Source organism: Grus americana, chromosome 12 (assembly GCF_028858705.1).
Source record: "Grus americana isolate bGruAme1 chromosome 12, bGruAme1.mat, whole genome shotgun sequence".
Classification (NCBI taxonomy): domain Eukaryota; kingdom Metazoa; phylum Chordata; class Aves; order Gruiformes; family Gruidae; genus Grus; species Grus americana.
Genome location: NC_072863.1, coordinates 10,165,432 through 10,188,134, shown reverse-complemented (window position 1 = coordinate 10,188,134; position 22,703 = coordinate 10,165,432). Strand labels below are relative to the sequence as shown.

The window sequence follows — 22,703 nt, the reverse complement described above, 5'->3', positions numbered from 1 at the left end:
GCTGCCTAATGTGCCTCTGAGTGCAAACCTTAATAAGGCTGGGATGCAGGCAGCCCGTTCTGTCCTTGGATAAACTTAAAATGATTAACCTGGCTGGAATGTGGTGGCTTTTTGTCATTAGTGTGCGGGGAAATTATTGAGAGAGGCTGGCTGCCTTTGCACTGGAAACATGGAGAAACCCAAAGTCAAATCCTGGTTTGTTATAGTAAACCAGCTCACCGTGCTCAGGAGGTAGGTCATTGTTTGGTTTTAAGTTATAAAAGCAGTGTCAAAACTTAGGTATTATTGATAATTAGCCTGGACATACCCACAAGCGAGATGGGATCTGCTCCTCCTTTTCAGCCACCTTCTGTTTTGTGTGCTATAGGCGTGGTACAGGCCGCAAGTATTGCTGTGGGACGTGCCTCTCAGGAGTGTCTTTAATGCTCTCATTCCTTTTGTTTTTGCCTGAAGGAGCCATATTTGCCCTGGGATATAGAACTGGTCACTAATTGGGCAGCTGACTTTCACTGGGAGCTTCTAATGCCATCTCTAGTGAATGTGAAGAAAAGTTGGACTAAGGCTGCTATTTAAAATGAAGCCTTTTTTTCATCTCCCAGCTACCTGGAAAACTTGGAACGCAGCTGAGAAGCAAGGTTATAGCAAAGCTTAGCTGATTGGCTTCTAGGATGTTGTAAAGATGATGTGGGGAGGAGGAAAAGTCTCACAGGGTGGTTTGCTCACCAAGACGTGCCCCACTCCAGTGTGTGGCTGCTTGGGCTTCCTGGAGACCTGCTTTAACTCTAGCATGGGGCGAGTTGCTGCTCTGAATGTGTAGGTTGATGGGACTTTGAAGGTGTGGGTTTGACCAGCTTTTCTGTATGCAGCTAGACTGGATGGAGACATCTGGTGATGCTGGAAGGCAGTGAGGTGTGTTACTATGTACCCTGTCACCACCTGCCTTCCTTGGCACTTGAAGGTATCCCCTCTCTCCCATGCAGCTGGTGTGCTGTTCTCTGACAGCCAGCAAAAGGCGAGTCCCATAAACTGCCTACTGCTTACTAGAAGCAGTCCATGGGTGAGAAACCATGGTTTAAGGTTAGTACTAAAGTCAGCTACAGCTCAGACAAGCAGCTCCTAGCATCCTACAACCAGGTATTTGTATTGGAAGTGACCCAAGTGGTAAACAGCAGTGGGGAATAAAGCATTTTAACATCTGAAAAAAGTAATTAAGTGGGGCATAAGAACTGTCTAGGCTTTTAATGACCCACAGGTTAGTGGGAGAAGAGCAGGTTGCTCCAAATCTCAGCTGATCTCTGAATTTGTTCTGTAAAATTGGTGGGGGGTGTGTGTATATGTATATATACACACACATTTGGCTGAACAGTGACACTTCACAGGGGAGGCATGGCAGAACAAAATCTGCGAACTTGCTCTGTTTATTTGTCTTCCTTCTCCCTGCTTCTAATAGCAGAGATAAGCATCTTTTCTGGAAACGCGAAGTACTTAAAAATTGTAACTCAACTGAACACTTTGTTCACCGCTGCAAGGTGGTAAAACAATGCTCCGAAATGTTAGCTTAAGGCAAATAGGGATCTGTGATCCTGCTAGAGTGTGTCCTGCTGAGCATATATCCTTAAAAGGAAATGTGTGGGTTACTTTTCCCTCCTGCATCCTGTTATTTAAGCTATTTTAAGTACTTGTCGGGAGGAGGCTGAGCCAGAGCTTGAAGCGGCTTTTAGGTTTTGTTTATTGTGGCTTTACTGCCCCACCTGCATATGGGCAGAAGATGGTGCCATACATCACTGCAGTGACCTTTCCCAGGTTTAGTACGCTGGCATGCATGCATCTTTCAGTAGAAATAGGAAACTTCTGATGTGCTGTAGTTTCCTTTCCATCAGGCAGATTATAATGAATCCAGGCTGTAGCTTGTCTGTTAAAAGAATTTTGCTTTCTTCCATTAGTAATTCTGGGCCATACGCCGAAGGATTTCATTTGAGATAGCTTCTATTTTGACAGCCTCTTCAGCTGTTGAATACCATTTCAGATTTTGTGAGAGAGGGATTTTAGACCACCTTCTGTCTGAGGTCTGGCCCTGTTGCAGGACATCCAGCTAGGCACCATATGGTGTGCCTGCAGTAATACTGGATATAATTATGGAACTTGCTGGTGCTGCAAAGGTGACTACATTTTTTTTTCTTTTTTATGCTGCTACTTTGTTCATTTGTCTGTGATGCCAGGGGGGCATCAGAGACAGCAGGAAGGGAAGCAGCTGCCCTGTGGGATAGGGGTCTCAGGCCTGTTTGTCATGTTTACAGGGCTAAAGGCTTTTTGACGTGTTAAGAGAAGAATGGATCCGTATTCCACCACATAGTCAATCTCTAGTTAAGGTTGCTTGAGTCTGCTACCAAGCCAAAACCACGGACTAGCACATCTATCAGGCTTTAACACTTAAATCTGCCGTCCTGTGGCCAAGAAGCTAGAACTTGAAATGAGAGTATCTTTACTGCAAAACCAGTAACTTGGTGTGGGGTCTTACAGTTGAACCAACAGACCTGTCTTGCTCATAAATCCCACTCCCAAAGTGTCTGGGACATAGATGCCCTTTTAATCTATGACGTAAATCAGTGATTATTTTTTTTTTTTACCAGGAGACTATGGAAGAGTAACTCTTACAGGTGGGTGTTTGGGATGTTGTTAAGAGTTGGAAGAACTTGGGTCTTGAGACCCAAGGATTTTGAGTGAGTTAAAGTGCATTATTCAACAGTGTGTGTCCTTCACGCTTGATCATGTGCTGGCTGTCAGAGCCCAATGCAGGTGCTGAGCCACTGGTGTGCAGCTCCTCCAGATGGGCAGCATCTTTGCTGGTGCCATGCTTCCAAGTTGCATGTGCTCACATGTGAGTGTGTGTTTCAGATAGCTCTTCATGCTGCAGAGCTGCTCTTTTTTTTTTTTTTCTTCAGTGAACAGAGGTAAGTCTTGTTTGAGCTAGGCACACCCGGAGGACTGGGAAGATGCTGTTTTGCAGGGGTGAATGAAACCCTCAAAATGGGCAGATGTTGACCCAGACTGCAGTAAATTCCTGATATCTGCCCTGCAGCCAGATTTGATGCTTTCAGGCTGAGACTGAGGCCTGCTGAGCAAGTGTGGATGGACCAAGCAATGACTTGGGTTAACTCCTCAGTTGCATTATAATCAGTGTTTTTAAGCAATGGTTTCTATTCTGCAAGCAAACCAATATAAATGCAAGACTGGGGCTTAATTCCTTGAACTAGGTTGTACCCTTAAAAGACATGCAGGGCTTCATGTGTAGAGCTGAGCTCTAAACAGGTTTAAGCATATTTCAGCTGGTGCATCTCCAATGTATTAGAGACAGGGTCTTTGGAGCTTGGTTCCCTGCCGTTTCACCCAACAGGCTTCTGCTTCATGAAATACCATATATTGTGTGTTTTTTCCCTTTCACTTCTGAATAGGTTCAGACATGATGTATGCAAGAATGGTTCAGAAACACTTCTGAATGCTTAAGCTAGAGACATCAAGAGGAAAACCTTTACCAAATCTGAATCAAAATTATACCTGTGATCCTATCAAGGATACAATATGTATTTTTCTCTTTCCTTTGCCTACTAACATTTGGGTAGATGTAAAACTTAGGGTTTTTAGGTGGTGGATTGATTGGAAAAAGTGATGAACAGGTGTTTCTGGATTTACCTGCATAACTTGACAGCATGTCAAAGGATTGTGCTCAGTTCAGTCAAGCAATGGATGTTGGCAGTAGGCATGCTGAGGGTGAAAGCAAAGTTTTGTTTTGGGTCCATAGGCCCTGAAGATTAGCAATCCCTTCTTGTCTGATTTTCTTCACTGGCTTTGAGGCAGGGAAAAGATGCAAATTAGATTTAGTAATAAGAAAACCGTAACAGAAGAAGCTGCGATTTATCTAGAGGGGAAATAGTTTGCTGATGACATCTCAGGCTGGACTGTTTTATAAAGCTTGCCTTTGTAAGCTTATATTTTTTTGGAATAAAATTCTAAAATTGAAGGCCAGACAGCAGCCTGTTGCCATCATTAATCATTGGCTTAAACCTCTTTATTTTATCAGCATTAGTGTAAACACTGACATTTCATAAAGTAGTTTAATGTATTTATTAATCCACTGGAATTGATGCTCCTCTTTAGTTCGAGACCTGGGGACTGGGATGTAGGAGGGAGCACAGGTTTGCTCTGTGTTACTTTGGATGTTTGGCACTAAGCATTTGAATTTCACTTTCTTGTTAACTTTTAAAAACAATTTTAAAATCCCATATGGATCTGGAAAATGAGGAAGGTTGGAGTGGTGGTGAGGACACGCTGCTTGCTGGAACTTTGCTGTGAAATAAAACCTAAAAACCACCGCTGGCACCTCATTAAAATTAAATTGACTTTCAAAGTTTGCTAAAAATAAATGGACTTTAGAGCTATCCTGATTGTTTTCTTTTATGCTTGAAAGTATCTCCCTTTAAGCATAAATACTGACCCCAGTGGCTGTGGTGTGGGATTCCCTCTTGAGCAAAACCAAATACTGAGGCTGGTGCAGCTCTTGCATTGTGCAGCCTGGGGAGCCGGCAGCAGCCTGCAGTCTGCGAGGGTGTTTGGGCAGCGGAAGCTGTTGCTTGGGTGGAATTTAACTCTACATCCTTAGGGAGAGGCCGCTGCCTTGTAAATAGCACAAAAATCCTCTCATGTGGGATATGGGCAGAATGGTGGCTGGATGAAGCCAACCAAGCAGGACCAGGTGCCGTGTGGTGCGGTGCGGTTTTGGCAGCCGGTGGTGGCGAGCTGCACTCAGCAGTGCAGCATTACAGGGCCAGGAGCTCTGGAGGTGGGGGAGCAGGTAACACAGCTGCTTAAATGCAGAGACTGCATTAAAGGGCTCAGCTGATGGTTGTCAGTATAGGCACTGCATTGACTTTGCAGAGCCTGTGGTTGAATGATGATCAAAGGAGACTATCAAATCTCTGCCTCCTCAGCCCATCCAAGTATTCCCCACCAGCAGCAGTAATCCAGGGTTGGTATCTCCCGGCAGCCCCAGCCCTGGGGAGGAGATGGCGGTTCAGGCACTGAATTCTTCCCTGGGCTGTCTGTACCACTTGCTTACAGCAAAGGGATTTTGCCATCACTACTGAGCTAGTAACAGCATAACATGCCCTGAATCCCCGTCCCTCCAAACATGCCAGGGAGTCATGCTTATGTCTTGGGACATGAATCTGGGCTGTCTGACTGTTTCAAATGCTCTGGCTGCTCATGGACCTGACTCTGCCAAAGCCTGGGCACCAGCCATGCTTTGAACCACACTGTCTGCTCATCCTGGTGAGCCTGAGGAAGGAGGTACCCAACTCTTGCCTGTCCATGGTGGCAGCAAAACTTCACTTGACTGAAGAAAGGCTAGGGCTGCTGGATTTGGCCCTGTGCAGTCAGTAGATGTGATGAGGTCCCAAAATGGGTTGGGATCTGTTGATGCGAAAAGCTCCAGATTCACACTAGGTTCTTGTTTTCTTTCTTCCCAAATTTAGTAGGCGATAATGTCTTGCTAAGCATGCAGTGCTGCTGTGGCTTGGTGGTTGACAGTTAAAGCAAATGTCCTTACAGAGCATTCTTGGGCAGCATTAAAATATCTGGCTGCAATTTTCTGTCAGCGGTAAATCGATAACATCATTATCAACATGATAAAAAATGTAAATGCAGAGCTGACAGTGTTTTCAGTTCAGAAAGTAAGAAGTGCTGTGTTTCATTACCGTCTATTTTTAACACACAAAGCCAGCTGCAGTTAAATGTAAAAAGAAACACTCTGGAGATCATTTATGGAAATGCAGATGCTCTGTTGTATAACTTTTACACTCACCATCCTGGTCAGCTCTGCTTCAAAGCTGCCGTTGTCCAAAGCTGGAGAGATCTCATAGCTTGTACTGGGACCCTCTCTGAGGACGTGCCATGTGTATTTACTGCATGCCTTTGATTCCTGGTGTATTCTTGGTGGTGTCCATTAAATAGTGTACTACTGGGGCTTGGTATTTTTGGCGTGGGCATCCTGCTGTGTGTCCATGTCCTGCACAGATCTTGCTTTCAGCAAAGATGAATGCTTTGTGCAATGTGGCCCCAAAACAGGTATGCTGTGACAGGCCACACTAGGAGATTCCTCCTTACCTCCATGTGTTGTAGATGTCCCCAGTGCGCAGATTGCTCTCTGTAAAGCATTTCGGAGCATGGGGGCTGTGTTTCTGTCCCGCTGTCTGGGGCTGGTCCTTTCAGGGTACTGGTGTGTTTCTAAAATCTTCTCCTGCCCCCTCTCTTCCTCAGACCTCAACAGCAATGGGTTCATCTGTGACTATGAGTTGCACGAGCTCTTCAAGGAAGCCAACCTGCCTCTCCCTGGGTACAAAGTGAGAGAGATCATCCAGAAGCTCATGATTGACAGCGACAAGAATAAAGATGGGAAGATTAGTTTTGAAGAGTTTGTCTATGTAAGTGGTATTTGTGAATTTCCAGTAGCCTGGGGGACTCCTTTTAGACAAAGCTAAGGGAGGGGGTAGAACGGGTTGAACCTAATCCTTGTTTTCTTTCTACAAACTGATCACTTTTGAGGATTTGCCATGTAAAAATCAATTCTTTGTACAGATCTCTGCATATGACTGGTCTTTTGTGCTGTCGCTGCCAGCCTTTAGGTTTGGACAGAGGGGAAATATGTTGGGTTTTAAACAAAAAACAAAAAGAATCCGTATGCTTTTCCTATATGAGAACTTTGTTGGAGGCCGAAAGACCATTTCCACATGAGGTGACAACTGGAAAAAAGACTTCCAGTTCTCCAAGCTTACAGTATTGACTGGAAGCTCTTCAGTTTTCCAGACACATAGATGAATGCTTGTTTTCTCAGTGAAACAGTATAATTTCCTTTCTCAATTTAATGGGACTACAAGTATTTGCTAAAGATTTGAGAGGGCATTTCAAGACACACTTGGAGATTAGTCCTAGATGCCTATCTAGGAAAATTCAGATCCGTTTGCTGCCTTAAAAGGGAGGAACAGGAGTGAGGAGATAGGAGAAGCTGGAGGATGGGTCTAACCTTCAGCCTTTTTCTTTAGAAATAGGTCAGGGTGTTGGGTGTTTTTTGGTGGGTTTTTTTTTGTTTTTTTTTTTTTTTTTTTAAAAAAGCACAACACTTCTGATATACTGGTTCAATATCCATCCCTTCATCCTTTTTATACTCTGATGACTGAATGCTGAAAGAGTAATAAAAGTATATGCGGTACATTGAGGGAGCTGTTTTCATGTCAACTATTTTTCTTGATATTTCTTAATTTATCTTCACCTTCTATTCCTTAATTATTTTCAGACCCTCTGAACTTTTGAGTTCGGAGTCAACTAGTAAGTTGGAGTTTGTTTGTGGTTTGTTAACACTTGCATGCTGGGTGCATGTTCAGCTGTTGGTTTGAGCTGGTCCATAACCCTTAACTTTGCACTAGAAAGGAAGAAATAAATCTCTTCTGTCACATTTGAATGGTAGCAATGATAGACTAAACATGAAATGTCTTACAGGCAGCTAAGCTGTATAGTAGAAGCAGTGGTTAGTGGTAGGATTTTTACAAACAGAACTGTTGCTGTTTTCTAACTCTGAGCACTTCTGGTGGGGTTTATGCTACAAAGGATGACATGAATTGACTTGAGGTTGGGGCCAAATGGCTTAGTGGTATCTCAGTGTTAAAGCATGTATTTTCAAAGAAGATATGTAATACTAGTAATTAGTCCAGCAATTTTAAAATAAATCTGTATCAAAATCATGATGTTTAAAACCAACCAACTAGAAAACCCAAAACTTTTGGGCTCTTGATTCTTCACTGAGCTCTACCTGATCACTGGGGTGAGCAAAACCTCTACGTGCCGTCAGGAGATGGTTTAAGTACACTGCGTCATCTTCTTGACTTGCCACCTTCCCTGTGTTTAAGGGACAGGGAAGGTAAGGTGTGACAGCCAGCAGGCTGGCCCTGCGGTGACACCTCTGCAGCCAGGTGGGCAAGTCCCTTCCTCTGGGGTTAACGTAAGCACTTTGTTATTCTGCTTTACAGTGCTATTCATTGCCTTTTTCTTGGTAGTGTTTAGAGAACCTGCACGTTTCAGTTGTGTTTTCAGCGTGGTTGAAATTAATTTGGTTAAGTTTTGAGGGAATTGCGCCAGGCTTCCAAGCCTTTGAATACTTTTTTTTCTAATAGTTGCTCAGTTCTGTAAGAGCTCAGGGCCACTAATAGTAACATACAACCTGTGCAAATGGCACGTGTAATGTTTCTGCGCTGAATCTCTTCTCCCCTCAAAAACAAGGGTGTTTTCTCAGTTAGCCCAAGGGAGCTATTGGGGGAGGGGAATCCTCCCTGGACCACTCGTGGTTACACATTACTGCAGTTTTGACTCTTACACATGTAAGAGAATTGTTTCTTGGGTTGTGGACAAAGTTTTGTGTCAACTGAAGTCACAGTCACACGAGCATCTGGCTTACGCAGAAAAGTTAAAATTACACAACAGCTTTCTCAACTTTGGTCCTGTGGAAACTGCTGCATGTGTACCTGCTATCAGACTGCAAAGGTTTCACTTTTTTTTTTTTTCTTGTGGTCTCTTGAAATCTACTTGACAGGGTAAATGTATGTGAGGTACTTCATGCTTAATGCTTCTGTTTCAGTAGGCACTTGCAATATGTGTTTGAGAGAGTGGGATGACTCTCTGCCCACTATCCATGTTAAATTTAATGCCACTACACCCTTGTGGGGCCTTTCACATTTGCTGATTTTACTACAAAGTTTGCTTTAAAGCCAAGAAGAAATAGCTTCTTTCATGGTCCTGTCATTTTATGAGATGAGTTTTTCTTGTCTAACAGAGCACTTTAAATTGTAGATTTTCCAAGAGGTGAAAAGCAGCGATATCGCTAAAACATTCAGAAAAGCAATTAACCGGAAGGAAGGAATCTGTGCGATTGGGGGGACCTCAGAGCTCTCCAGCGAGGGGACGCAGCACTCCTACTCAGGTATCGCTCTGCCTTTCGGCTGCTCTCCGGGGTGAGTGGAGGCTGTACGCCAAAAATAGTAGATTTCTACTGCCCTGCTATGTGCCGTGCTTTTGTTCTCTGATAGCTGAATGATCTCCTGTTAAGGTGTGAGCAGGACAGAATTAGAGGGTAATGCAAGATTAGCAGTGTGTAAATTAAATGTGTGCTTATTTGTTTTATTAACTGTGCTTGCTGAGGAAGTCCTTGTGTCACACTTGAATATAATACAGTTGTTGAGTAATGAGTAAATAACAGTAATTGGAAGTGAAAGTCATATTTCTTTAAACTTTGTGTGACTAATAAAATAGTGTAGTAATGATAGTGGGGCTTTTATTTCCCTGGGCTATTGTACACTTATTCTTTTGGGAAAATCTTTGCTATGTTATGAAAAAGCCTGTATTAAATTTACAATTGGTTATCTTAGAGGAAGAAAAGTATGCCTTTGTGAACTGGATAAACAAAGCCCTGGAAAATGATCCCGACTGTAGGCATGTTATTCCAATGAACCCAAATACAGATGACCTGTTCAAAGCTGTGGGAGATGGGATTGTGCTATGGTAAGTTGTGACAGCTCCTGAATTTAAAAACAAACAAAACCACCACAATGACTTCCCAAGACTGTAGTTAGGGGAATTTTCATCCTATTCTAGGCTGTTTTTGTGACTAGTGTGTGTGCATAATGTTTTGCACATACAAAAAGGGGCTCAGTCACCCAGGCTTTCATTGTCATTGCATGATGCCTCAGCTTTGATACCAACTTCACAAGGTGATGTTTTTGTCTAGTGTTTTTGTTTGGGCTTGAGACTGAGTTTGCTGAAGGGGAGAAGGTGCCTTGCAGGAGCAGAAGTTGTCCTAGTGCAAACTCAGCCTGATGCTAGTTAGCTTGGGGAGGGCAGATGTGTTAAATAGCCTGTTTTCTTGGATGTTTAGACAGATGGTAACCTCTGTGAGAATGTTAGGGACCTTATGAATTAACTGAAAGTTGGATTTTCTGGGAATCCTCTTGTTGATTTTGACAATAGCTGCACTAAGTAACGTAACGTATTTTGCTGCATGATGAAAACAGAAGGCATCCAGGGCTGCTAACCACCAGCTGCCTTCGATGTATGCGGTTTCTTTTGGTTTTGTGGCTTTGGTTTGTTTTTTAAATATAAATGAATTAATATAGTGGAGAACTGGATCAGTCTGGAATTTCAGTAACTGTATCAAACAAAGGACGTTTAGTGGGCTGTCCATTGCTTTTAATTTCTTTTTTTTTTTCCTCCTTTAGCATGTGATCTATGTTTGTTTTTTCTTATTTCCCCACTTTCAAGTAATTCAGTGTCCTGGTTCTGGCAAGGATAGAGTTAATTTCACAAAGAGCCAGGACAGGTGAGCCAAGCTGGCCGGGGGTTATTCCATACCATCTACGTCATGCCCAGATTATTTCACAGATCTCATTCCCTTAATTCTACGGGCTATCACTCTAAAATGCCTGTCAAGTTCATTTAGTCCATGGCTTTTGGGTTCCATCTGCCATTACAGTCTCTCAGAGCAGGAGCAATGGTGCGTGCTACTGGATTGTTGCACGCTACATCCGGAGTTTTCATGGCCGGTGTATCTGGTGTGGTCCATGATCACAGTCTGGATGTCAAAGATGTGATTTTTAATGAAGTTCCTGGGCACCAGTTGAAGTCAGTTCTAGTTCCATCATCATGGCACTTTGTTCAGTTTCAAAGTCCATCCTTCATTAGTTTTGGTAGATTCTTATGGTCATACCATTGATACAGTATATAGCTATTAATATCATACAATTTGATTTATTGGCTATTTTCACCTAAAATCAAATCCCCTTGGGGTACACACCGGACTTCCCCATCTTTTCTCATCACCCACCAAGTGCACCCTGGTCCCTGAGCAAAAGCAATCCCACAGATGGGCTTGCCTTTGCCTGAAGCGGAGATAACCCAAACTGTTTTACCCAACATATTTTTCACGCGCACTACAGGAACTTTATCCCCTTCTACTGGGCGTGGAAATTTTGATTGGGCAGGGCCAGCTCGATTGGCAGATCCCCTAGTGTTAACTAACCAGGTAGCCTTTGCTAAATGTGTGTCCCAGTGTTTGAGGGTCCCACCACCCATTGCTCTCAGGGTAGTTTTGAGCAGTCCATTGTACCTTTCAATTTTCCCAGAGGCTGGTGCATGGTAGGGGATGTGATACACCCACTCAATACCATGCTCTTTGGCCCAGGTGTCTATGAGGTTGTTCCGAAAATGAGTCCCATTGTCTGACTCAATTCTCTCTGGGGTGCCATGTCGCCACAGGACTTGCTTTTCAAGACCCAGGATGGTGTTCCGGGCAGTGGCATGGGGCACAGGATATGTTTCCAGCCATCCAGTGGTTACTTCCACCATTGTAAGAACATAACGCTTGCCTTGGCAGGTTTGTGGGAGCATGATGTAGTCGATTTGCCATGCTTCCCCATATTTATATTTCAACCATCGGCCTCCATACCACAGAGGCTTTACCCGCTTGGCTTGCTTGATGGTGGCGCATGTTTCACATTGATGGATGACCTGTGAGATGGCGTCCATGCTCAAGTCCACCCCTCGATCACGGGCCCATCTATATGTCGCATCTCTTCCTTGATGGCCTGAGGTGTCATGGGCCCACCGAGCTATGAACAATTCACCCTTACGCTGCCAGTCCAAATCCACCTGAGCCACTTCAAGCTTGGCAGCCTGATCCACCTGCTGGTTGTTCTGATGTTCCTCAGTGGCCCGACTCTTGGGTACGTGGGCATCTACATGAGGTACCTTTACAACTAGCTTCTCTAGCCGGGCAGCAATATCTTGCCACAATGGGGCAGCCCAGATGGGTTTGCCTCTGCGTTGCCAGTTGTTTCGCTTCCACTGCTGTAACCACCCCCACAGGGCATTGGCCACCATCCATGAGTCAGTATAGAGGTACAGTGTTGGCCACTTTTCTTTCAGCAATATCTAAAGCCAGCTGGATGGCTTTCACCTCTGCAAACTGGCTTGATTCACCTTGTCCTTCAGCAGCTTCTGCAACTCGCCGTGTAGGACTCCATACAGCGGCCTTCCACCTTCGATGCTTTCCCACGATGCAGCAGGACCCATCAGTGAAGAGGGCATATGGTTTCTCATCTTCTGTTAGTTTATTATATGGTGGGGCTTCTTCAGCACGTGTCACCTCCTCCTCTGGGGACATTCCGAAATCTTTCCCTTCTGGCCAGCCTGTGATCACTTCCAGAATTCCTGGACGACTGGGGCTTCCCATTCGAGCCCGCTGTGTAATCAGTGCAACCCACTTACTCCACATAGCATCGGTTGCATGATGTGTAGAAGGAGCCCTCTCTTTGAACATCCAGCCCAGCACTGGCAGTCGGGGTGCCAAGAGGAGCTGTGCTTCAGTGCCAATCACCTCTGAAGCAGCTCGAACCCCTTCATAGGCTGCCAATATCTCCTTTTCCGTTGGAGTGTGGCGGGCCTCAGATCCTCTGCATCCCCGACTCCAAAACCCCAGGAGTCGCCCTCGAGTCTCCCCTGGTGCTTTCTGCCAGAGACTCCAGGTAGGGCCATTCTCCCCGGCTGCGGTGTACAACACATTTTTTACATCTGGTCCTGCCCGGACTGGCCCAAGAGCTACGGCATGAACTATTTCCTGTTTAATTTGTTCAAAAGCTTGTCGTTGCTCAGGGCCCCATTTAAAATCATTCTTCTTCTGGGTTACGTGGTAGAGAGGGCTTACTATTAGACTGTAATTCGGAATGTGCATTCGCCAGAAACCCACAACGCCTAAGAAGGCCTGTGTCTCCTTTTTGTTGGTTGGTGGAGACATGGCTGCTATTTTGTTGATAATATCCATTGGGATCTGACACCGCCCATCATGCCACCTTATTCCTAAAAACTGGATTTCCTGCGCAGGCCCCTTCACCTTACTTCGTTTTATGGCAAAGCCAGCCTGCAGCAGGATTTGGATTATTTTCTGCCCTTTCTCAGAAACTTCCTCTGCTGAGTTGCCCCATACAATGATGTCATCAATGTATTGCAGGTGCTCTGGGGCTTCACCCTTTTCTAGTGCAGTCTGGATCAGTCCATGGCAAATGGTGGGGCTGTGTTTCCACCCCTGGGGCAGTCGATTCCAGGTGTACTGGACGCCCCTCCAAGTGAAGGCAAACTGTGGCCTGCACTCTGCTGCCAAAGGGATCGAGAAAAATGCATTAGCTATATCAATTGTGGCCTACCATTTGGCTGCCTTTGACTCCAGTTCATATTGAAGCTCCAGCATGTCTGGCACAGCAGCACTCATCGGCGGTGTGACTTCATTCAGGCCACGATAGTCTACCGTCAGCCTCCACTCTCCATTGGACTTCCGCACTGGCCATATGGGACTGTTAAAGGGTGAGCGGGTTCTGCTGATCACTCCCTGACCCTCCAGTTGACGAATTAGCTCGTGGATGGGAACCAGGGAGTCTCTGTTGGTGCGGTATTGCCGCCGGTGCACAGTTGTGGTAGCAATCGGCGCCTGTTGCTCTTCAACCCTCAGCAACCCTACAACAGAAGGGTCCTCCGAGAGACCGGGCAAACTAGACAATGGTTCAATTTCCTCCGCTTCCAAAGCAGCTATTCCAAAAGCCCACCAGTAGCCTTTTGGATCTTTGAAATACCCTTTCCGGAGGTAATCTATGCCCAGGATGCACGGAGCCTCTGGCCCAGTCACAATGGGGTGCTTTTGCCACTCATTCCCAGTTAGACTTACTTCAGCCTCCAACAGTCAACTGTTGGGATCCCCCCGTCACACCAGAAATAGATATCGGTTCCACCCCTTCATAGTTTGATGGCAGTAAGGTGCACTGTGCACCAGTGTCCACTAGGGCTTTGTACTCTTGTGGGTCCGATGTGCCAGGCCATCGGATCCACACAGTCCAATAAACCCTATTGTCCCTTTCCTCCACCTGGCTGGAGGCAGGGCCCCTCTAATCCTGCTCATCATAGTCACTATTCACCTCTTGCAAAAAGGACTTAGAAGTCCCTTCAAGAGGATCATAAGTACGATCGGGCCTTTCACTTGGTCTGGGGGGCTGCCGGGTGGAAACTGGAGCGGCATTCTTTCTGGAAGAGTCCCTTTTTACAGCTGTCTTGCCTTGTAGCTCATGTACTCGTGCCTGCAGGGTTGAGGTAGGCTTCCCATCCCATTTCCTCATGTCTTCTCCGTGGTCACGCACATAAAACCACAGGATATCTCGTGGTGTGTATGCTCTATATCCCCTCTCTGGAGCAGAAAAATGCTTACTCCTAACAGCTGCAATACGGGTCTGCACAGGTGGGGAGTAAGATATATGCTCTTTGAGTTGCCGGACGTCCTGGGACAGTTTCTCCACAGCCGAGACGAGGGAGGAAGAAAGGCTCTCTTCATATTGCCGGAGTCAGCCAGCCACTTCGTCCACTGTGGGTGCCTCTTCACTTTTCCAGTCGATGACTGCCAGTGAGTTGGCGTACGATGATGGTGCACTTCGTACAAATTTTCGCCACATGGGTTGGGTACACTGGACTTCATCGGGGTCTGTGGGCAACTGTGCAACTCTATCCTTGCCAGAACCAGGACATTCAGATCTTCAGGTAACAACTGAACTGAGGAGGAAGTAGTTCGTAATATAAAGTAAAAACTTGCCATGTTTTCTGTTGACTAGAAATTTTACCCACTGAGCTCTCAAAGTGTTTGTGCTTTTTTTGGGGCAGTTTTTTCTTGCCAGCAGCAGTACACCTTTACAACAGGAGGAAGCACATTTTCATACTAGAATCTGCAGTAGATGTCAGCAGAGCGATGAGTCTGCGCTAGTTCAGTGACTGCGCTGTGAATAATTCATGTGCTCCTTTTGCTCCAGCAGCTGAGATCAGTAGTGGCCACTAACATGTTTAAGGTTTCAGGCTTAGCTATTAGTTACAAATACATTCTTGATAACATAAATATTAACTTCTGATTTACACAACCTTGATTTTAAAAAAAACACACAAAACCAAACGGGCAAAAGGAAATGCACTGTGGTGAGTATTGTAACAGTGCATTGAGTTTTGTTGAGATTAAATACTAAGTGTTGTTCGAATATTATTGTTTTTCCTCCTACCAGCAAAATGATCAATCTTTCTGTTCCGGACACAATTGATGAAAGAGCAATTAATAAGAAGAAACTCACGCCATTTATAATTCAGGTATAATACATTTCTGTATTTTTTCTGAAACTTATATTCAGATGGAATTAATGAAAACAGCATGATGGCTCAAGGGGTTATTGTGCAAGTCTGGAAAGGAGCGAGTTTTATAACTTGCATTTAATTATTAAAGGCAGTTTTGTACTGCGCATAACTGACAGTGCTGTGGGTACAGCTCAAAAGACAAAAATGCTAACTTAATGACAAAATGGGTAAAATGGCTGAAATGCTGTGCACGCTTGATATTGCTGCCATGATTATATATGGCACTGTCTTTTTAAAACAATATGGTTATTGGTGTTGGCTATCTATGAATCGTTTCATAGTACAACAGGTTGTTTTTGCAAGGATGCCTGTGCGTATGTGTATAACTTAACACTTCTCCAGCTTTGTTCCTGTTGACGCCACTAGATGCGACTAACTCAGAGGCTGAAACTAAATACCAGAGGCTGAAATTAAACCCCGGTGCCTAGTTCAGTTCTTATTGATTCAGCCTGCTGCTACCACAGCTCTGTTAAAACTTCACCGGAGAGCAACTGGGAGTGTTTCCTCCGAGCTCCTGCTGTTGGAGCAAGGATGAGTAGGAAATCTGGTGCTGGATGAAAGGCGAAGCAGCATCTCCCCTGCCTGTGTCTCACTCGGCTGTGCTGTTTGCAGGAGAACCTGAACCTGGCGTTGAATTCTGCATCTGCCATCGGGTGTCATGTTGTCAATATTGGCGCAGAGGACTTGAGGGAAGGGAAACCCCACCTGGTCCTTGGGCTTCTCTGGCAGATCATTAAGATCGGCTTGTTCGCTGACATCGAGCTCAGCAGAAATGAAGGTAAACTATAAGTGATGACTTCTAAAGCATGAACCCCGTATTGCTTGTGCCGTCACCTCCAGCACTGCCTCTTCCCTCCCCTCCTCTCTGCTGAAAGAGGTGTACTCGCCCTTGGGTTCATCGGGACGTGTGCCAAGCTGAGTGCTCTCCAGCCTGTTAATAGCTGTGAAGCAGGTTCAGGTGGGTGGGTTGTGCCATCCTGGTAATGTGTGTCAGCCTTGGAGAAGTGGCTGAACACAAGTCTGTAAGTCAAGATGCATCTTGGCTCAAGCCCTGCAGTGGGAATGAGGGCATGGCTTTGTAATGCCTTGGGCTGGGCAGGCTCTCCCGGTGTGCTTCGGCTGTAGGTACGTAATGTGTTGGGAGGCGGCAAAAGCTGCTTGCATCCTTTTAGGATTATAGACAACTGCACATCTTTCTCAAAAAAAAAAAAAACCAACCCCAAAACAACAACTAAAAGAGGAGAGCTTCAACTCTTTGGCAATGTGTTTGCAATGACATGGTTCTCCTAAAATCCTTCTTGCTACTGTCAGTGGTGCAGCTGAGCTCTTTGTTCTTGGCGGTGGGCGAGTAGTGCTGCAGCTCTCCCCCTGTGCTTGCTTGGTGCTGCACAACAGCCTCCAAAATTTCAACTTTTCAAATCATTCAAAGAGCTCTGTTATTCCTGCATGGACTATCAGAGCACCCAGATGGATGGAGGGGCTTTGGTGTCTTTTATTTAAACTTCCCAGTCATGAAGTGGTAACGTTGTTTGGCTTAGACTGGAAATTCATGGCAAGGGAAGCACCGGCCAGCTGAAAGGGTGCTTGTCTTGGCTTCTGTGGCTTTTTTTAACAGTGCATATGAAACTGCTTGGAAGCACTTTTCCATTGAGATAATATAAATGTACTTCTTAGCTTACTGTCATCAGCTTAAAACACTGCATGTAAAAATCCAGAGAATTTTGTTATACAAGAAAATGGAAAATATTATTTTATACACAGTTTTCTAGATCATTCATACTCTTCTCTGTGTAACAACCGCCTCGGGAAAACTCTGCTAATACCCAGATTATTTTGACTTAATCAGTAGTTGGTATTGTTTTCCCCTTCTCCCCCTGAAATGTTGCTGCAGCTCTAATTCTGACATGTAGGTTTGCCTCTTGAAAACTACTTCCTTCCCCTCACAAGCATTTTTCTTGTAGCACTGGCTGCCTTACTTCGTGATGGTGAAAATCTGGAGGACCTTATGAAACTATCACCAGAAGAGCTGCTCCTAAGATGGGCCAACTTCCACTTGGAAAACGCAGGCTGGCACAAAATCAATAACTTCAGCTCCGATATCAAGGTACCGAGAGCTCTCCTGGCCTGCACATGCCTGGGAAAAGGCTGGGAGCCAGCCAGGGTCATGTTTGCATGTGTAAATGAGGCCCTTCATCCCCAGACAGGACCTTTCTTAAGCCTGCTCAGTGTATTAAGGTTAACAGGGGTTTCGTGGACAGTGTACTTAAGGTACTGCAGTGCTGTTCCCTCTTGCCATGAGGTTGAGCCCAGCATTTAACTGTCTGGGGTGTTTCCTGCAGTGCTAGTGGGCTCCTGCTGCAAAGCTGTTGCATGTTTTAATCAAGTAGGAAACTGGTATTACTCATGTGTTTTCAAATGCTCTTAATCCATCTTTTTTGATGGAAATAATTTTTTCAAGGGCATGCAACTTACTCAGGGTGAAATGCTTAACTGCATCCCTGGAGAGCATGACTTCCACATACTCTTGGCAGGCAATGGCATTTCATCCAAAACATCATGGGCTGGAGAGAGGAAGGGAAACAAGATCCCTTATTCTCTACACTGGGCTGAGTAGAAGTGGGAGCGAGGAGTCTTATAGCTATGTTTCAGATGTGAGGGGGTGGCTCTCTTAGCACTAGTGAGAAATGAAGGGTGGTGACTCCTGGTCAGTGTGGGGTTTTTGGGCACTGGTCTCAGCAGGTTTCTGGAGCTTATTCTCATGGCCAGCAGTTTTGAGGAGGAGAAAGAGGCCTGAAGTGGATTCCAGGTTTAAGGACTGTTGGGATGGGAAAAAAAAAAAGAATTGATAATTGAGGTGCATGGGGAGCCCAGAAATCCCCTCTGTGTGTGCATATCTTGTCTGTTGGCTTGTCTAGTACAACCCATGGACTGCCAGGATATGCTTGAGGTCCTTCTTAGTGCTGAGGACTAAAACGACTTGCAGTTGATAAACAATTACTGCAGCTATTTGCCGCTCCTAGTTTGTGACCATCCCTGGCCTCTCTCCTTTAAGCTATTCTAGCTAATGGGCAGGCACAGGAGAAGACATTCAGGCTTCATATAATCAGCTTTTTGCCTGAACTTTGTCTCCACTGAGCCATTTTCTTTGTTGCTGTAGCAGTAGGAATGGCTGCCTTGTTTAGGGGTTAGGGCCACGTTGGGGCATCTGGCTGTGAGGGCCATTAGAGCGAGCAGCATGGGGTCACTGCCTCCTCCAGCTATTGGAGCGGAGGCTGTGACACCGGAGCTTGCAGCAAAGGCAGCTTTCAAACAGTTAAAACCCGTAATTTTAACCTTAAATATTTCTAACCTTTTCCCTTTCTGTTTCCTTTTCTGCTGCCTGGATTTCTGCCATCATACTCTCTTTTAAGCTTACAGATTTTGGTAATTCAGTAAAGGTACATAAGCCAATTATGCACAGTGACTTTTTAAAGATGAGCCTGAAATGAATTGTTATGGTGTATACACTGCTGTGCAGGAGACCTGAATTTTCTTTTTCATCCATTTCAGGATTCCAGAGCTTATTTCCACCTCCTAAATCAAATTGCGCCTAAAGGGCAGAAAGAAGGAGAGCCTCAGATCAATATTAACATGTCGGGTTTCAATGTAAGTATTCAGGCTGTTGTGTCCTCATGCTGTAGAATCATGAACTACCTGTACCCTATAATTACCCCGTGACATCTTGTGTAAAGTGTCAGTGGGCATGTGCGCACCTCGGGTATGTGCTAAATGAGTGGTTGTTGCAGCCCTGATCACTACCCGCCAATTAACATATATGGTTGAGAAATCATATGTGTTTTTGCTCCATTTGGGGCATGCTGGCTTCTGCTTTTGAACCACTAAGTTCAAAAAGCATAAAAGTTTGAAAGCATCTAAACTTGGAAAGCACCATGCTATGAAAAATACCAAGATAAATGGGGACAATTACATCCACAGCAGTAGGAATTAGCATGCATGCTTCATCTCTTTGTTTGATTAGCGATTGATGCCTAATGAAGGTGGATGGAGTTGTGACATTGCCCCAGGTAACAGTCAGGAGCTTCCCATCTGTTTTGTAGTCTGTTCTCTTCCATGACAGCTCTTGTCCATTGCATCCCCGGCAGGAAAAGGACGACTTGCGGAGAGCGGAGTACATGCTTCAGCAGGCAGATCGGCTTGGTTGCCGGCAGTTCGTCACACCAGCTGATGTGGTCAGTGGCAATCCCAAACTGAACCTGGCCTTCGTTGCCAACCTGTTCAACAAGTACCCAGCACTTACGAAGCCTGAAAACCAGGACATCGACTGGACCCTACTGGAAGGTGATGGCCATATCAGTCACAAAATTAGCAGGAGGGAAATATCTGAAGTAAACGCTTGTGTCACTAGAGGCTGTGCTGTGCCAGGGCTGGGAAGTTGGTTTTGCCGTTTCCTCCGATGGGCAGGAGCACCTCAGTAATGCAGCAAGACGTTCATGGGAGCGCTAATTGTTGGCAGAACTGGGATTAGGGCTTGGCTGCCTGGCTCTCAGACAGCACTTACCTAGCACTTGTGTGAAAGACCTTCCTGCTACTTTTTCTTGCAGAAAGTGCAAAAGGCATGCTCTTCTGAGGCCTGGAGAAATCAAACTGATATCCAAAACTAGATATAAGGGCAACCCTCTTCCTCTAAAAAAATTATAGTAGAAAAAAATACCCTTTTCTGCTTGAAAACCTAATTGATGAGCTATGCCGCTTAAAGCTCCCTGCCATGCAAGGTGGAAAACCCCACGCAGTTTTGAACTTGCAGAAGTTGCACGAACCTGTTTTCTCTCATCTAGGAGAGACACGTGAGGAGCGGACCTTCCGCAACTGGATGAACTCCCTTGGTGTGAACCCCCATGTAAATCACCTCTATGGGTAAGTGTTAGGCTCTTGGGAGAGACCCAACTAGGTCAGACTAGAGATGGGCCCGCACTGGTGTCCTGTTGCCCACAGTGCTGAGCAAAGAGCTTGAGAAAGGGTGATGGTAGGGAGTGGGAGATGCTCACTGTACCCTCCCTGCAGTTCATAGCTTAGGGATTTCTGAGCCAGCACTTGGCACACCAGCAATTGGCTTTAAGGGCTGAAGACAGTTTATTTTCCCCTATCTTGTGTAAATTGGTACCCTGACATCCCAATACATTTAGATCTGCTTAAGCAACTGGAACTAAATTTCCTGTCACCTAATTTTAGGGCTTAACCAGCACGACATAGTTAGGAGGCAAGATACTCTGGGTCTCTGTAGTCATTGGAGAGAGGTGGTTTTTATGTAGCAGAATTCTTCCCTGGATCAGTTGCTGATTACTGTTAAAACCTGCTTTAGCTCAGCAGCTAGGTGAGCATGTTGAGCATGGAGCATTTCTCCTGCCCTGAAAACTACAAAATATTTTGAATTTTTTTCTTTTTAGGGTTATTGAAATTGCAACAACCTATAGAGAGTAGTAATGGTGTCACATTCACGATGTCACAAAGTTAGAGTGCATTTAAATCGTGAAACATTAGGCTTAATCGATGTTTTCCACTTTAGCGATCTCCAAGATGCACTGGTAATACTACAATTATATGAAAAGATCAAAGTTCCTGTTGACTGGAATAAGGTTAACAAGCCTCCGTACCCTAAGCTTGGGGCAAATATGAAAAAGGTAAGCATTTCAAAAGACTTTAAAAGAAGCCAGGGATACTAAAAAGTCCTGTTTGAGGCTTCCAGTCAAGTGAGTGTATTTGTGAGTGATTTTCTGTTTAAACTCTTTTCCTATGTAGCTTGAAAACTGTAACTACGCTGTAGACTTGGGAAAGCATCCAGCTAAATTCTCCCTGGTTGGCATTGGAGGACAGGATCTGAATGATGGAAACCCAACGCTGACACTAGCCTTAGTCTGGCAGTTGATGAGAAGGTAGGACCTGTCTCAGACATGTGAAAGTTGTGAATGGAGTACAGAGTTTGAGAGGGTTTTTTTGCCATGAGAGCACCGCAGCACTGGAACAGGTCACCCAGAAAGATTGTAAAACCTCTGTCCTTGGGGAATTTCTGAGACACAGCTGGGCAAAACTGGCAGAGCTGATCCTGCTGCATGTGAGAGGCTGGAGCAGAGACCTCCAGAGAACCTGCTGGTGGATCTGTGAACATCCTGCTGACCAGAATCACCTCTCTTTTGCCTGCTGTTCAAGTCTGGTCCACATGCAGAAACCCTAAGCAGGAACATTTACGCAGCTTTTATGTTCTGGTTTTTAATTTGAAATTGAGAAACATCCCAGGGCTGCTTTATAACCCCCTTCTGCATTGGAATAGGGGGAAGAAGAAACTCATTAACAAAGTTGATCATTCTTTTTCTTATTTATTTCTGAAGAATTCTAAGATGATGCAAATATATAATATATATCTGCAAGATAGCTGCATGGTAGCTTCTTATTTGGCATTAGAGGTCAGAATGCTAACTTGTGAGTTGATCCACACCCTTTAGGTAATGTGTTACCCCTATGGAGCAAATGGTCAATGGTAAAATAGTTTAAAAAGTGTCCTGAGCCTGGGCAATTTTGGAGCTCATATTAAAGGACTTGAAAGGCTAGAAAGCCTAAATGCTTTAACAGAAATCACACTTCAGATAAGATAGATGATTCTTCCTTTTTGCTAAAGGAGTAAAAAAAAAAAAACCCAACCAAAAAAACCAAGAAAACAACAACAACAAAAACCAAACCAAAACAAAAAACAAAACAAAACCCCAAAACAAAACAAAACAAAAAACCCCAAACCAAAAGCAGAGCTGAGACAATGTGAAGACTTTCCAAGCCGCCATGGGCTTGCATTGTATCCTGGCTGCACGCTCACCAGGGCTTTGCCCAGGCTCTGTGCCTAATCTTGTTCTCTCTGCTGGTTCTCAGGTACACGCTGAATGTCCTCGAGGACCTGGGTGATGGTCAGAAAGCTAATGATGACATTATAGTCAGCTGGGTAAACCAGACCCTGAAAGAAGCTGGCAAGTCCACCTCCATCCAGAACTTCAAGGTGCAGGTTCCCCTCTTGCATCTGAAAGGAGAGGGGTGCCCAAAAAGTATTTCCTTGGCTGGAGGAACAGCAGGGACATCTTGGAAAGGGGTTTAAACGGGACAGGATTCTGTCTGTGCTGGGAACAAAGTAGCTTCAAGCTACCGGAGAGGAGACTTTTTAGGACTGCCCACAGTGGGGAATAGCGGTGGGGCAAGAGAGCTGATGGGGTGTCAAAGGAGGGGAGGGTGGTCAGGCTCTGGGGCAACAGTGGGGGCTGAGATGCTGGTGAGCATTTGTAGGTGGCTGTTGCCCCTTGGGGTCTGGTCAGCAGGGCAGACCTGCTGCCTGCACATCAGTTACTGCTTTGTATTTTCAGAGC

At 45.1% G+C, this 22,703-nt stretch overlaps 1 protein-coding gene across 3 annotated transcripts in view; it reads left to right on the top strand.

Annotated features, from left to right (window-relative positions):
• Nucleotides 1–22,703, top strand: part of PLS3 (plastin 3) — a 57,904-nt gene that overhangs the window by 32,698 nt on the left and 2,503 nt on the right. For all 3 annotated transcript variants that reach the window (XM_054840075.1, XM_054840076.1, XM_054840074.1), the window contains exons 3-14: nucleotides 6,313–6,476; nucleotides 8,893–9,022; nucleotides 9,468–9,600; nucleotides 15,177–15,258; nucleotides 15,916–16,081; nucleotides 17,265–17,407; nucleotides 18,853–18,948; nucleotides 19,446–19,641; nucleotides 20,139–20,217; nucleotides 20,867–20,981; nucleotides 21,100–21,233; nucleotides 22,219–22,342. In XM_054840075.1, the coding sequence (XP_054696050.1) occupies nucleotides 6,313–6,476; nucleotides 8,893–9,022; nucleotides 9,468–9,600; nucleotides 15,177–15,258; nucleotides 15,916–16,081; nucleotides 17,265–17,407; nucleotides 18,853–18,948; nucleotides 19,446–19,641; nucleotides 20,139–20,217; nucleotides 20,867–20,981; nucleotides 21,100–21,233; nucleotides 22,219–22,342 (1,562 nt within the window). The remainder of the gene's footprint in view (nucleotides 1–6,312; nucleotides 6,477–8,892; nucleotides 9,023–9,467; nucleotides 9,601–15,176; nucleotides 15,259–15,915; nucleotides 16,082–17,264; nucleotides 17,408–18,852; nucleotides 18,949–19,445; nucleotides 19,642–20,138; nucleotides 20,218–20,866; nucleotides 20,982–21,099; nucleotides 21,234–22,218; nucleotides 22,343–22,703) is intronic.